The sequence below is a fragment of the Manis pentadactyla genome, chromosome 17 (genome assembly GCF_030020395.1).
Source record: "Manis pentadactyla isolate mManPen7 chromosome 17, mManPen7.hap1, whole genome shotgun sequence".
Lineage (NCBI taxonomy): Eukaryota > Metazoa > Chordata > Mammalia > Pholidota > Manidae > Manis > Manis pentadactyla.
The window spans coordinates 10,246,110-10,260,956 of record NC_080035.1 but is presented as its reverse complement, the minus strand read 5'-3'; the positions used below and the strand labels follow the sequence as shown (position 1 = coordinate 10,260,956).

Here is a 14,847-nt window from a genome sequence, read left to right as displayed (position 1 = left end):
AGTACACACACAAAATGAAACAAATATCGTCAGATTGAATGATCTCTTAAGTCTTGCCTGGTTCTGTAATTCTAGGATTCTAAATTAGTCAAAGATCTTTTCATCTTTTCTCAAATAGAACCCTTCATTTCCACCAAAGAATACTCATTGTGTACTCTAAGTATAAAACCCAAATGAATTCGTTATTATGAATATTTTCATGGCTTTATCACTCTGTGTGGAGAACCATGTTCTACTTCCCTGTCCACAATATTCCTAAAATAGCTGAATTCATGGAGACTGACATGGGAAATCTAGATTCTCCATCCTATATGCACATAGTAGACTGACAGGTGGAACAGATATTCTGTGGCTACACATGGGTCATGAAGAGTCATGGAGACAAGAAATGGGGAGAAATAGTTGTGCCAGTCCTGTTGCTACTTTTACAAAACAATGTCTTACCACTGTGTTGACAGCAGACAAACTATTTGTCAAGTCAAACTGTCAGTGTAAAGCTCCAATTCTTTAGAAAATTTGAATGAGGATCCTGCTGGTGGAAAAGCAACTCTGTAGTTCTGCTTGCTTTAATTACCTTAATTAGAAATTTTGTGTCAGAATGTTTAAAGACATCCAACATGGAATTATAAATAAGTAATCAATTGAAGTAACAGACTCATTTTAATAAAGCTGTTCAGGTTTCTGATTGCTGTGTCATTTAATTCCTGAATAAACTCCACTTATCTAAGTTTGACCTCCTAACAGAGTGTTCAGAGGGTACTCTTGCAGGCTACGACTTCACCTGCCTATTGGAGCATCCAAGCCATTTCTTACCTTCTTCATATTGCCCCCCAGTTTGGGGTATGGTGGTTTGTTTACTCTGTTCCAGTCAACAGGGACTTTAATCTTTTCATAGAGCTGGAAGATGACCAGTGCATCGGATAAGTCACTGAACCAAAACAAACAGCAGAATTCTTGGTTAGCCAGCATTTCTTAAGGATCACAGTGGGCCAGGCACTTCCTTATATATTAGCTCCAGGAACATTCATAACAACCTGGGAAAATTGGTAGTAGTAGTATCATTTTTAGATGTGAAGAAACTCTGACTCAGAGAAATTGAGGGTACTGACCGTGAGGTGTCCCCCTGGTGTAAGTACTTGAGCCCCTTCAGCAGAAACACACTGCCTCCAGGAGAAGAAATATGGCTCCAACCAATGGCATAGGGACACTTAACCTTAACATTTATAGTTTCGCCTGCTTGTGAGCAGATCACAGACTCACAACACCTAGTAAATGTGCCCTTCTGCTGGGCTAAGATTTTATATCAAAGACAGAGCAAGGTTGGTGTATGGAAGTGAGGCTCTCGGCTGAAGATCCGACAGTGCAGCTCCTCTGGCACTTTCCCCTCCTCACCAGAGTGAGCACACTTGGTGAAGAGCACTGCATACCATAGTGGGACCTGAAATCCTGCAGATCTTTCAAGGTCTCACATTAAGGAGGAGTCCCCAAATATTCTCACCTATACAAATGATTGACTCGAGGATTAACGCCCAAGGAATTCATCCAGTTCCTAAATGTCCGCTCTTCCCTTGTCTCACCTGAATGAAGGAACACTGGTTAGCTTTCAGGCTCCTAGAAAATATGCCTTTTTTATGATCAAAGTTTAACTAACCAGGTTGTAATAAAAAGCAAAAGTAGAACAACAAAAAAACCCTAATGGATGTGGATGAGGGTTGCTATTCTGTGTTAATTTTTTTTTTCTATTTCAATTCGAACAAGTATTTCTATAGCATCTATTCCCCATGAGCTCCTATGTGGGGAAACTGTTCAGAATTGACCCTAAAAGGCTGACATTCTTCCTGGAAAACAAGATTTTTAAAGAGAGACCATGCAAGCTGGGGAACTCACATACAAAGTAGACATATTTGTTATTTGAGTTGAGATAGGGGAAAGAATAAGGCCAAATTTGGAGGGAATGGAATTTGAGTTTCACCTTTAGGGCTAGTAAAATCTAGGCTAGTAAAGAGGAGAGAGGAGAGGATTTGGGAGAATTGTAAAGGGTAGGAGTACAAGACGGCATAAATATGAACACAAAGGGAGTGATGTGCAAGGTCTGTATTAAAACCACTAGAAACCAATTTGTCAGGGCACAGAGATAAGGTTGTCTAGGGGCTGGGACCAGAACTGGGGATATTTTAACGCCAGGTAGCAGATTTTGGTTGATATATTATGCAATGTCAGTCATTATGGGTTCTTTTTTTTATTACTATAATAAATTCTTGAGCAAGGCGGAGATATAATGAAAAGTACTGTGTACTGTGATGTGCCTGGCAGCAGTGTGCGAAATTACTGGAAAGCACTATGCATTTAAATCAAACACACAGAGGAACAGTGTTTGATGCTAGCACATGGGCACATTCAAGTGCTTGATGAATGGAGGAAAAGGCCCCGAAGACCTATTGAAATAGTTGAAGTGTGATTTAATACAAGACCAGAAGAGCAGAAAAGAAAAATAACAATCAAACAGCCATTCTGCAGGAAGAATATTAATATATGCTGATTTGATAGATTTAGGGGTGAAGAAGAAGATATCAAAGTGAAACCCAGGGTTTTGGTGACTGAAAAAAAAAAGGGTGTGTTTAACAGAAACGGAGAATTTCTAAAAGAGAGAGGATGGGGGGATGTAGGGTAGAAAGGCAAATGGGGAGGAGAAATGATTAATTTTGTTTTGTATATGTTGAATTTCAAGTGATAGTAAAGGACCAAACGGGATGTTATAGAGGCAGGTGGGAATTGGTGATTAGAGAGTTTGATACATATATTTGGTAGTCAGCAAAAAGCCGGGACATCTGACCACAACTTATCAAATGATTCATATGTAGCAATGTTGGACTACAGATTGACTTTGCATTGCCAGCTAGAGTAAAGCACTGCAGAAAAGGATCAACTAATACTTTAAATCTGGATTTCCTTTCTTTAGTGATATTCATTTAATAGTGATTTTGACTTGATTTTTCTGTCTTGGTATTGAGATTAATTTATGATGAAAAAACAATTGTCAGGGATTCTGCCTGACAGTATTATTCTGTGCCCCACCCCCATCTAAATCAAAGAAACAAAAAAAAAGAACCCTCAGCAAACACGTCTTAGCATAAGTTAAGTATCATTTTTAGATGATGAATGGCTGCAATTTCTTGCCTCTAGGAAATTAACACTTACTCCATTAAGTACATAAATTAGCTTTTTGGAACTCAGGATTTATTTCATCCCATAATTAAATGCATTGTCTTCCCTAAAACATTTAATTCTTATAATGGATGAAGCCTATGTATAATGGATGTGATATAATGGAATCTGATTATTTCTGTTTGGATGTAATTGACTTGATTAATCTATTTATTCTCTTTGTTATGTACCAGAGAATTGATGACCTGTTTGCAAACCTTCCCCCATGTGTGAGGGATTTATATTTGCTTAGGAAGTGGTTTTGAATTGCCCTTGAATTGGAATTGTAAATGCTTTTCTGAACTCTTAAGCAACTAGTTTCCAGTTACCTTCAAGAGCCCCCCAGTCGATGTCCTGGTTCTCTGGTTTGTGCAGGGCAGGGTATCTGTTAAAGAGGTTGGCAATGAAAGCCAAGTTCAGCTTGGGGTTTCCCCGGACGACATCCGTGGCTGTGACAAACTGCCGGCAGCCCAGCCTCTCCGCCTGCTGCAACATGCACTCCGCCCTCTGGGTGTCATCCTTCTCCTGCAGCGAAAGGAGTGTTAAGGCTGGGTCAAAGCGGACATGGGTAACAAGAAAAAGAAATGGGAATCTCCCAGAAACCCTTAGTATTTAACCTCAGATTAACACTTAATAACAGCATATTATTACTTACTCTTGCCTGAACCCAAATCAGAAAGTCAAAAGTAAAAATCCCAGAAGTTGAGTAATCAAGACCTCTTCTCTAGACAGCCATTTCAGAGGAATGGTTGGTGGTTAAGGGATTCAGTAGTTTCTACAATCTTACCATTTATGCTGATCTTAATTATTTTCAACCAGTAAGCTTCCTTTATATTATTTTCTTTCACATACTTCATGAGATTTTATCTATCAAAAATGTTTATTCAGTCATGAACTATATTCCAATTAACACCTGTCAATAAGAACTTCTGATTACTATCACCACCTTTCTCATGCTGAGTTTATGTCCTTGCAACTCAAACGAAATAAATGTGGTCAGTTAGTTAAGCTAAATAGTGTCATTGATAAATATACAATATCAATTTGCCTATTGCTGACTTCAGATTGAGTAATGCTCACTTAACATATTAAAAGTCTACTCAAATAGTTCTAGAGACTCTCCAGTCATTTGTAGCAGACACTTATTGAAAGACTATGGTTTTATTGAAATAGTCCACTGTCCTTAAAGCTCTTTATAGTGTATGAAACCACCAATTTTCAGGAACCAGAAATGAATTATTTCTTAATTTGATGCCTTAGTAGAGAACACTATAGATTACACATTTCATGAGCTTTATTTCTCATTCAACAGTAAGTTAAGTTTAATATGAACTCATTGGACCTAACTCAAATGATATTAAAAGAGGCACAAAAATGGGTGAGGTGACTTCTCAAGATCAATATTAAGGTGGTGGCAAAACTTAAGTTTTAACATTCAATCCCATGTTGGGTCCATTGTTTTAAAGAACTGCCAAACCAGACACTTCTAAGAATTCACATGATCCTGTCCAGTCCTTTCCTCCCATTACTCTCAATGATGTAGAGGGAGGGTTGTGGAGGGATGAATTTTGGAGCCATATTGGGTTTAAATCCTTCCTATGCCATGTAGTGGCTCTGTGGCCATGACAGGATTATTAGCTTCTCTGACTTGCAGTTTTTCAACCATAAAACAATTATTAACACTCACCTTAGTGATGTTTGCAAGGATTAGAGGTAGTGTATGCAACACGCCTAGCATAGTAACTGGCACATAGGAGGAACTCAGTGAGTGGGGTGTTGTCATTTATTACCAGGGGAAAAAGACCCCAGCCTTGGAGCAAATAACTTCCAACAATCTGTCATATCATCTTAGCCATATTAAATAATCCTTCTGAGTCTCAGTTTTTTTGTTGCTAAAGTAAGAATTTATTTGTATACATATCCCATCTATTTCCAGAAATAATACTTAGGTACCCAAAAATGGAAATAATACTACTTCCTGGTATAGAGCCTATTAAATGATGAGACATACATAGAAATGCCTAGCATGGTGTGTGGCATTTAATTGATATTAATTTCTTTCTTCCCTTAATGTTTATTTCCAGATTCAACTTTCCATGATTATTATCCAGAACTGTTAACAGTTTGAACAGTTTTAACAGGGCTTTAAGCAGAGCTGTTAACCCCCAGGACCCAGAGTCAGGGCCACACAAAGACAGCAGCCCGTTCCCTGCACACAGGCTGGGACACGGCCTTACCCGCAGTCCTGACGTGTCAATGACAATGGCTGCGATCCCTTCTTCATCTCCCTTTGGAGCCACCTGTTCAAGCAGGTGGTAATAAGCTTTTGAGTCCTGTGAGAAATTAAGAAATTAAAATTTCAAAACAGCAGAGCTAATTACACACTTAGCACGACAATAGTTTCCCCAAAGCAAACTTACTTTATTTCTTATTTGGCTATCATTCAAGAATGCAACATAATCACCAAAGTATTTGTCTGTTTACAAATTCTATTTGCCTTTCTTTTTAAAAAGAATATCACAAGTAAAAATATAGAACTTACACAAAAGGCAACCCAAAGAGGCAAATACTATTCTGTTGTTCTTAGGGGAAAAAAATAATTTATGTACATGTTTTAAATTGTATACAGGAAAATATATATACCTTTATATTGCTGTAGAAGTCAGTCAGCTAAGGTTTAATTAAAAAAAAGTGACAGAAAAAGGAAGCAGAAGTTTAAAGCAGAGTTTAAAAATGCATTTAAATGGACAATCAGCAAAATAAAAATAAAGATTTCAAAGACAAAAGGTTAAAGTATTAACAAGCAGCCTTCATGAAATTAAGATGACATGTGCATTTAATGCTTACTCAAAAGCTGGAAAAAATGGTTAAATTTAGTTATAGCAGATTGGATATGGATATTAAATTCTCATTTTTTCTTAGATTCTAAAAATGTGCTTATTGGCAAAAGGAATTCTCAGAATCATAGCCTCAAAATTATAAATTTATTCACATTCAATAAAAGCATACTGATTTTCAGGTAATTTATTTAAATAATTAAAAGGCATCTTAATTTCTCTTAAAGACTGAAAAACCAGCAGTTGCTCTGTTTTTAAACCTGGGTAGGGCCTGGGGAGAACAGAGGCATGCTCACCACTTGTGGCATTAGAAAGATAAGGACAAGAGAAATCCAGCCATTGATGTTGCACCTGTGGAAACTGATTTTCATCTCTCCTTTCTACCCTCCCCTTCTCTTACTTTTTGCTGTAGCTATTTTGAAGTCAGTGAAAGTTCCATGCAGGTGTTAGAGACAAATAAAATCTGCCTACCACACGTTAGTATCTGTTTAGCTTTGCAAAGAGTCACCTCCTTTTACCTGGCCCTAATAAACCCCTCTCCCTCACTCTGGGAGGGTGTTCTCCCCGCCTGTGCCGACTCTGAGTTCAGGGCATCTTGTGAAGTTGCTGGACGCTCAGACATACACGTCGCAGCACCGACCTCAGGCGGGATGCAGCTGCCCCCTGAGAAGGGACACAACCACTGTGTAGGGCTCAGCTGGCCTGCTCCTGCCCATGAGCTGCTTCCCAAGTCCAAAAGGGTAATTATTCTAAAGAACATCAGCTTTTATTGATGGGAAATCAGGTAAACTTATGGCTCAGAACAAGCAGCCTAATTTTGGCTGGAAAGCTTGAAATTTTGGCTGAAACAACTGCAGAGCTTAATTGTTCAGCACAAAGGGAAATAAAGCTGTCCAGCTCCTGTTAAATCCCTGTGTGGTTAGTGGTGCTAGAAGACTGTCAATTACCAGTGAAAGTTATTTATTTAGAAAAATGAATTGACATTATTAGTTTAGGTCCTAAGGAATGTGGGATTTCCCATCTAGAAGTTTGACTCTGACTGGCACCATGCCTGGCAGACCCTGAATTCTAAAAGCCATTGAGTCCACAGCAGGGGGAAGCTGTCACTCAAAGAATTATAAGCCTGGCTCAGCTCTTGGTGAGTCATGTGACCTTTCCTCTGACTCTTTCCCTTTGGAGAAAATTTCTTTAACTTCTGAGGAAGTGAAGACTGAAATGTTTCGCTCATGCCCTATCCCCACATCTCACAATATTTATTCTGTTCCTTAAAATCTTTCTATCTTGGTCTACCTATCCTCAATGCCAGCAGCTGTTTCCTTTCACCCTGGCGTGGAACTCCTCACAAACTTGAAAACCACAGTGTGTGCCTCCCTCAGCCTTTCCCCTGTTGCATCTCTACTGCAGAACTGGTAGCATCTTCCACATGCCCTGGGGTAAATTCTCACTGTAGATGGCTTCCAGAATCATTGTCTTTTAAAATTCACTCTGGTTTCTACAAATGGAAAACTTCTAAGAAATGCACGATTGGTTTCGGAGAGGCAGTATGCATGGTGGTCAAGTATGGGGACCATGCAGGCCGACTGCTGGATTTGAATCCTGACCACAATCGGCTAAGTGAACTTGAACAAGTTACTGAAGTTCTGTTTGCCTCAGTTTCCTTATCTGTAAAGTGAGGGAATAATAATCTTTATCTCAAAGGTTTGTTATGAGGATTAAATGAGTTAATACATATATAAAGTTAGAATAGTGCCTGACATGCAGTACACAGTGTGTGCTATTATTACTATAATTAGAAGAGCGATCCTCTTAAAGGCATCCCAATCTGATGCGCTCATTGCTAAAATCAGTGTGACATTACAGTCCTACACATACTCTTTTTACTTGAAAAGCAGTCTTTCTCTTGCCCTTCCTCTCCCTGTCCCCCTTCCCTCTACTTCCTGCTACTGAAATGCCCCAGGAGACTCATCTCCACTTGGTAACTGCAGTTGCAAGGACCTTGGGGAAGGTTTGCATGTGACTCAGAACTAGAGCCGCCGGTAGACTCTTTGAGAAGAGCAAATGGCTCCAAATCAGCAGCAGCCACTCTCAAACTAACGCTGGGGCTGAGGGAGGGACCCCTGGGGCTGAGGGCTGACCCCATCCCTCCTGCCCAGGGACCCCGCCCCAGCACATGGTCTCTGCCGCTCCTCCATTAGCACCCCATTTCCCCTTTACTGCCGCAGTTAGTCATGTTCGAAGGACACTCCTCCTACCTTGATGTCTGTGCTGAAGTTGCTGATTTTGTTGCAGCCTGCGTTTTCCAGGTGGTAATTAGCCCATCTCAGCAGGAGCTCCTCAGGCGAGAGTTTCATCAGATCCTCCAGGCTCTCTCCTTCTCTCAAAAGAGCAATCAGAGCTGAAGAGGTACAAAAGCGGAGGAGAAATAAATACAGGGATAACTGAGAGGATTAGTTATTATTTTCATTGAGCCCCGCTAGAAAGCCAAAGATAGCAACATTATCCCTCTGGGAGGTAATGTTTTTCCCAAGGAATAAACACTTGATTGTATTCCCTGAAAACAGATGTAAGGTATCATGAGCTTATTTATTACCCCCACTCTTCAGATGGAGAAAACAAGGCATTAACGAATGTCAGTGCTGTGCCTAAGAACACCATGGGAGAGCCACAGAAATAACCAAGACTATTGGCTCAGAATGCTCCACTAGGTCTGTCAGATCGCATTTCATGATAGGGCAATATTTTTGCTTTTAAGAGATCAATTGTGTAATAATGACAATGTCTCCTTGTCTCCATTCCCATAGGTGTTTTAGATCTCAAATGCTTACCTGCATAGGTTAAGCATCTCAAAAAGTATAATCAAGTCTTTCCTCTAAGTTTCCCAGATGAATAAATATTTTTGCTCAGCTCGATTTAAATTTAGCTGAGGCCATTATTTGCAGATCAATATTCTTTCTTGTGGATTCAAATTTCCCTATTTGCTTTTTTTTCCTTTATATTTAATATGTTGGTTTTAAAATATCACCCCAGGATTCTTCACTGGTTATTGTGAATTAGCCATATAAATAAAAAGTATATATAACTAAAGATCAGAATTTAGCTACAGATTTAATATTGGCAGGATCTGTAATGGAAAACTAAATGGTAAAATTTGTGTTTAATATCATACTATCAAGGTTAACTACTTTTGTCTACAGGATGGGGCTGTACTTGTTTGAAAGCTGATAGGATGCTGAGATCAGAAAGGATTTATTTATAGCTACAATGTTTAGTTGAGAACTTGGAAACCTTAAATTTAATTTTCTTTAGTCTTGGTAAGAAACATGCTAAGTTTCTCCGAATCCAGTGTTAACACTGCAGCATATGAATGTGAACCACATTATAAAATACAAATTAAAAGAAGTCTAATTTCTCACAAAGTGTCTAAGATAAAGTGAACTCAGGACAGCTCTTGAGGTCAAAGTCCCAGACAGCTAGATTGAGCTACAGGTTTTAAATAAGCATTATTCTTAGCCTGTGGTCTTAAAAAGTTTTTGCTCTGAAAAGGATTAAAGATGACGGTGTGAGAGGAGAGACAGAGGCTTCCTCCTAAAACTGGATGCAATTAGAAAATATAGTTGGCACAACTAATCCTGAGAGAGCAACAGGAAAGAGGACGGTGCCAGACTGCACACACCTGGAGAAGAGAGCAGACCTCAGCAAACGGGGTGACGTACCAGAGCTGTGGCTCCGCGGGACCGAGTCCCTCCCCCACCCCAGCTCACCGGTGGGAGGAAGAGAAACGGAGCAGGGAGGGAGTGGAAGGCCTGGGACTGCTGAATACCTAGCTCCGGAGATCTGCGCCGGGAACACAAACCTACATTTCATGGTGCTTTCATGAGACTTGCATGACTACCGGGTTGGAAAGTTAATGCAGGCAGAGCTCCTGGGGAGACTGGGATTCCGGCTGCTTGTGGAAAGCAGGGATCCATATCCGGCTGCTCTGGGACAAAAGCTTATACCTGTGTGACTGGCCCACTGGTTCAGGCAGTGGAGACAGGCACAGCAGCTGGGATGCGGGGAACAGCTCTTTCCTCCCCCCAGTACCGCTCCCCTGTGACCCCCGACATTGCATCAGGGGCTGAGCAGCTCCAGAATAGAGCTTCTGGACACTAGAGGGCGCCATATACAAATATGAAACACCAAAGCAACCTGGTCCAGAGTAAAATTATTAATACAACTCCCAAGAAAGATTTAAATGATATGGACCTCGTGACTCTTCCTGAAAGGGAGTGCAAAATAAAAATCATCAACATGCCAATGGAGGTATGGAAACACATCCAAGAACTCAGGAAGGAATTCAGGTTGGAGATCCAATCATTGAAGAGCACGATGGAGGGTATTAAAAGCAGGTTGGATACGGTGGAGGAGACGGTAAATGAAATAGAAACTAGAGAAGAGGAGTACAAAGAAGCTGAGGCACAGAGAGAAAAGGATCTATAAAAATGAAAGAATATTGAGAGAACTGTGTGACCAATCCAAACGGAACAATATTTGCATTATAGAGATATCAGAATAAGAAGAGAGAGAGAAAGGGATAGAAAGTGTCTTTGAGGAGGTAGTTGCTGAAAACTTCCCCAGTCTGGGGAAGGAGATAGTCTCTCAGGCCATGGATATCCACAGATCTCCCAACACAAGGGACCCAAGAAAGACAACACCAAGACACATAGTAATTAAAATGGAAAAGATCAAGGATAAGGACAGACTGTTAAAAGCAGCCAGAGGCAGAAATAAGATCACATACAAAGGAAAGCCCATCAGGTTAACATCAGACTTCTCAGCAGAAACCTTACAGGCCAGAAGGGAGTGGCATGATGTATTTAATGCAATGAAGCAGAAGGGCCTGTAACCAAGATTACTTTATCCAGCAAGATTATGATTTAAATTTGAAGGAGAGATTAAACAATTTCCAAATAAGCAAAAACTGAGAGAATTTACCTCCCACAAACCATATCTACAGTGCATTTTGGAGGGACTGCTATAGATGGAAGTGTTCCTAAGGTTTAATAGCTGTCAACAGAGGTAATAAACCCACAGTAAAGAAAGTAGAACAGCTGATTACTAAGCAACTGCAAAATTAAATTAACTATTCCCAAAGTCAATCAAGGGATAGACAAAAAGTACAGAATATGATTCCAAATATATAAAGAATGGAGGGTAGTGGGGCGGAAGATGGCGGCGTGAGTAGAGCAGCGGAAATCTCCTCCCAAAACAACATATATCTATGAAAATATAACAAAGACAACCCTTCCTAGAATAAAGACCAGAGGACACAGGACAATATCCAGACCACATCCACACCTGAGAGAACCCAGCGCCTCGTGAAGGGGGTAAGATACAAGCCCCGGCCCCGCGGGAGCCGAGCGCCCCTCCCCCCAGCTCACGGCGGGAGAAGAGCAGGCAGAGCGGGAGGGAGACGGAGCCCAGGACTGCCAAACACCCAGCCCCAGCCATCCGGGCCAGAGTGCAGGGCCCTCGATACTGGGAAAACAGGGCAGCAAGAACAGTGAGCGGGCACTGGAGGCTGGGCGACAGAGGGCATAAGAAAAGCGCGCGACCATTTTTTTTTTTTTTGCTTTTTTGCTGCTTTGTTTTGGCGAGCGCTTTTTGGAAGTCTTAAAGGGATAGGGACCCCAATATTAGGGAAACAGGGCAGAAAGACCGGTGAGCAGAGGCGTGAGGCTGGCACCGGAGAATAAAGAAAAACGAACGACCACCTTTTTTTTTTTTTAAAAAAATTTTTTTTTTTTTTTAATTAAAAAAATTTTTTTTCTTGTTTTTTTTTGTGGTCGTTGTTTTCTTTTGGCGGGTGCTTTTTGGAAGTCTTAAAGGGGCAGGGAGGGCCACTTAATCCAGAGGTAGGGAATCCGGGATCTCTGGGCACTCTAACCCCTGGGCTGCAGGGAGCAGGGAGGCCCCTTACGGAGATAAATAGCCTCCCAGCCGCTCCTGCTCCAACGCGACTCCACCATTTTGGAGTAGCTGCCCGAGCCAGGCCACGCCCACAGCAACAGCGGAGATTAACTCCATAGCAGCCGGGCAGGAAGCAGAAACCCTGTCTGCGCGCAGCTGCGCAGCACAAGCCACTAGAGGCCGCTGTTCTCCCAGGAGAGGAGGGCCACAAACCAACAAGAAAGGAAGTCCTTCCAGCCGTCACTCGTCCCAGTTCTGCAGACTATTCCTATCACCATGAAAAGGCAAAGCTACAGGCAGACAAAGATCACAGAGACAACACCAGAGAAGGAGACAGACCTAACCAGTCTTCCTGACAAAGAATTCAAAATAAGAATCATAAACATGCTGACAGAGATGCAGAGAAATACGCAAGAAAAATGGGATGAAGTCCGGAAAGAGATCACAGATGCCAGAAAGGAGATCGCAGAAATGAAACAAACTCTGGAAGGGTTTATAAGCAGAATGGATAGAATGCAAGAGGCCATTGATGGAATTGAAATCAGAGAACAGGAACGCATGGAAGCTGACATAGAGAGAGACAAAAGGATCTCCAGGAATGAAACAATATTAAGAGAACTGTGTGACCAATCTAAAAGGAGCAATATCCGTATTATAGGGGTCCCAGAAGAAGAAGAGAGAGGCAAAGAGATGGAAAGTATCTTAGAAGAAATAATTGCTGAAAACTTCCCCACACTGGGGGAGGAAGTAATCAAACAGACCACGGAAATACACAGAACCCCCAACAGAAAGGATCCAAGAAGGGCAACACCAAGACACATAATAATTAAAATGGCAAAGATCAAGGACAAGGAAAGAGTGTTAAAGGCAGCTAGAGAGAAAAAGGTCACCTATAAAGGGAAACCCATCAGGCTAACGTCAGATTTCTCAACAGAAACCCTACAGGCCAGAAGAGAATGGCATGATATATTTAATACAATGAAACAGAAGGGCCTTGAACCAAGGATACTGTATCCAGCACGACTATCATTCAAATATGACGGTGGGATTAAACAATTCCCAGACAAACAAAAGCTGAGGGAATTTGCTTTCCACAAACCACCTCTACAGAACATCTTACAGGGACTGCTCTAGATGGGAGCACTCCTAGAAAGAGCACAGCACAAAACACCCAACATATGAAGAATCGAGGAGGAGGAACAAGAAGGGAGAGAAGAAAAGAATCTCCAGACAGTGTATATAACAGCTCAATAAGCGAGCTAAGTTAGGCAGTAAGATACTAAAGAGGCTAACCTTGAACCTTTGGTAACCACGAATTTAAAGCCTGCAATGGCAATAAGTACATATCTTTCAATAGTCACCCTAAATGTTAATGGGTTGAATGCACCAATCAAAAGACACAGAGTAACAGAATGGATAAAAAAGCAAGACCCATCTATATGCTGCTTACAAGAAACTCACCTCAAACCCAAAGACATGTACAGACTAAAAGTCAAGGGATGGAAAAACATATTTCAAGCAAACAACAGTGAGAAGAAAGCAGGGGTTGCAGTACTAATATCAGACAAAATAGACTTCAAAACAAAGAAAGTAACAAGAGATAAAGAAGGACACTACATAATGATAAAGGGCTCAGTCAAACAAGAGGATATAACCATTCTAAATATATATGCACCCAACACAGGAGCACCAGCATATGTGAAACAAATACTAACAGAACTAAAGGGGGATATAGACTGCAATGCATTCATTCTAGGAGACTTCAACACACCACTCACCCCAAAGGATAGATCCACTGGGCAGAAAATAAGTAAGGACACGGAAGCACTGAACAACACAGTAGAGCAGATGGACCTAATAGACATCTATAGAACTCTACATCCAAAAGCAGCGGGATATACATTCTTCTCAAGTGCACATGGAACATTCTCCAGAATAGACCACATACTAGGCCACAAAAAGAGCCTCAGAAAATTCCAAAAGATTGAAATCCTACCAAACAACTTTTCAGACCACAAAGGCATAAAACTAGAAATAAACTGTACAAAGAAAGCAAAGAGGCTCACGAACACATGGAGGCTTAACAACACGCTCCTAAATAATCAATGGATCAATGACCAAATCAAAATGGAGATCCAGCAATATATGGAAACAAATGACAACAACAACACTAAGCCCCAACTTCTATGGGACACAGCAAAAGCAGTCTTAAGAGGAAAGTATATAGCAATCCAAGCATATTTAAAAAAGGAAGAGCAATCCCAAATGAATGGTCTAATGTCACAATCATCGAAATTGGAAAAAGAAGAACAGATGAGGCCTAAGGTCAGCAGAAGGAGGGACATAATAAAGATCAGAGAAGAAATAAATAAAATTGAGAATAATAAAACAATAGCAAAAATCAATGAAACCAAGAGCTGGTTCTTCGAGAAAATAAACAAAATAGATAAGCCTCTAGCCAGACTTATTAAGAAGAAAAGAGAGTCAACACAAATCAACAGTATCAGAAACGAGAAAGGAAAAATCACGACGGACCCCACGGAAATGCAAAGAATTATTGGAGAATACTATGAAAACCTATATGCTAACAAGCTGGGAAACCTAGGAGAAATGGACAACTTCCTAGAAAAATATAACCTTCCAAGATTGACCCAGGAAGAAACAGAAAATCTAAACAGACCAATTACCAGCAACGAAATTGAAGAGGTAATCAAAAAACTACCAAAGAACAAAACCCCCGGGCCAGATGGATTTACCTCGGAATTTTATCAGACATACAGGGAAGACATAATACCCATTCTCCTTAAAGTCTTCCAAAAAATAGAGGAGGAGGGGATACTCCCAAACTCATTCTATG

The 14,847-nt window shown here is 40.8% G+C and overlaps 1 protein-coding gene across 5 annotated transcripts in view; it reads right to left on the bottom strand.

The window, feature by feature from the left end:
* LCP1 (lymphocyte cytosolic protein 1) overlaps window positions 1–14,847 on the bottom strand; it is a 94,287-nt gene that overhangs the window by 11,820 nt on the left and 67,620 nt on the right. For all 5 annotated transcript variants that reach the window (XM_036889694.2, XM_057494654.1, XM_036889696.2 and 2 more), the window contains 5 exons: window positions 8,294–8,436; window positions 5,442–5,537; window positions 3,534–3,729; window positions 1,499–1,577; window positions 814–928 (listed from right to left, as the gene is read on the bottom strand). In XM_036889694.2, the coding sequence (XP_036745589.1) occupies window positions 814–928; window positions 1,499–1,577; window positions 3,534–3,729; window positions 5,442–5,537; window positions 8,294–8,436 (629 nt within the window). The remainder of the gene's footprint in view (window positions 1–813; window positions 929–1,498; window positions 1,578–3,533; window positions 3,730–5,441; window positions 5,538–8,293; window positions 8,437–14,847) is intronic.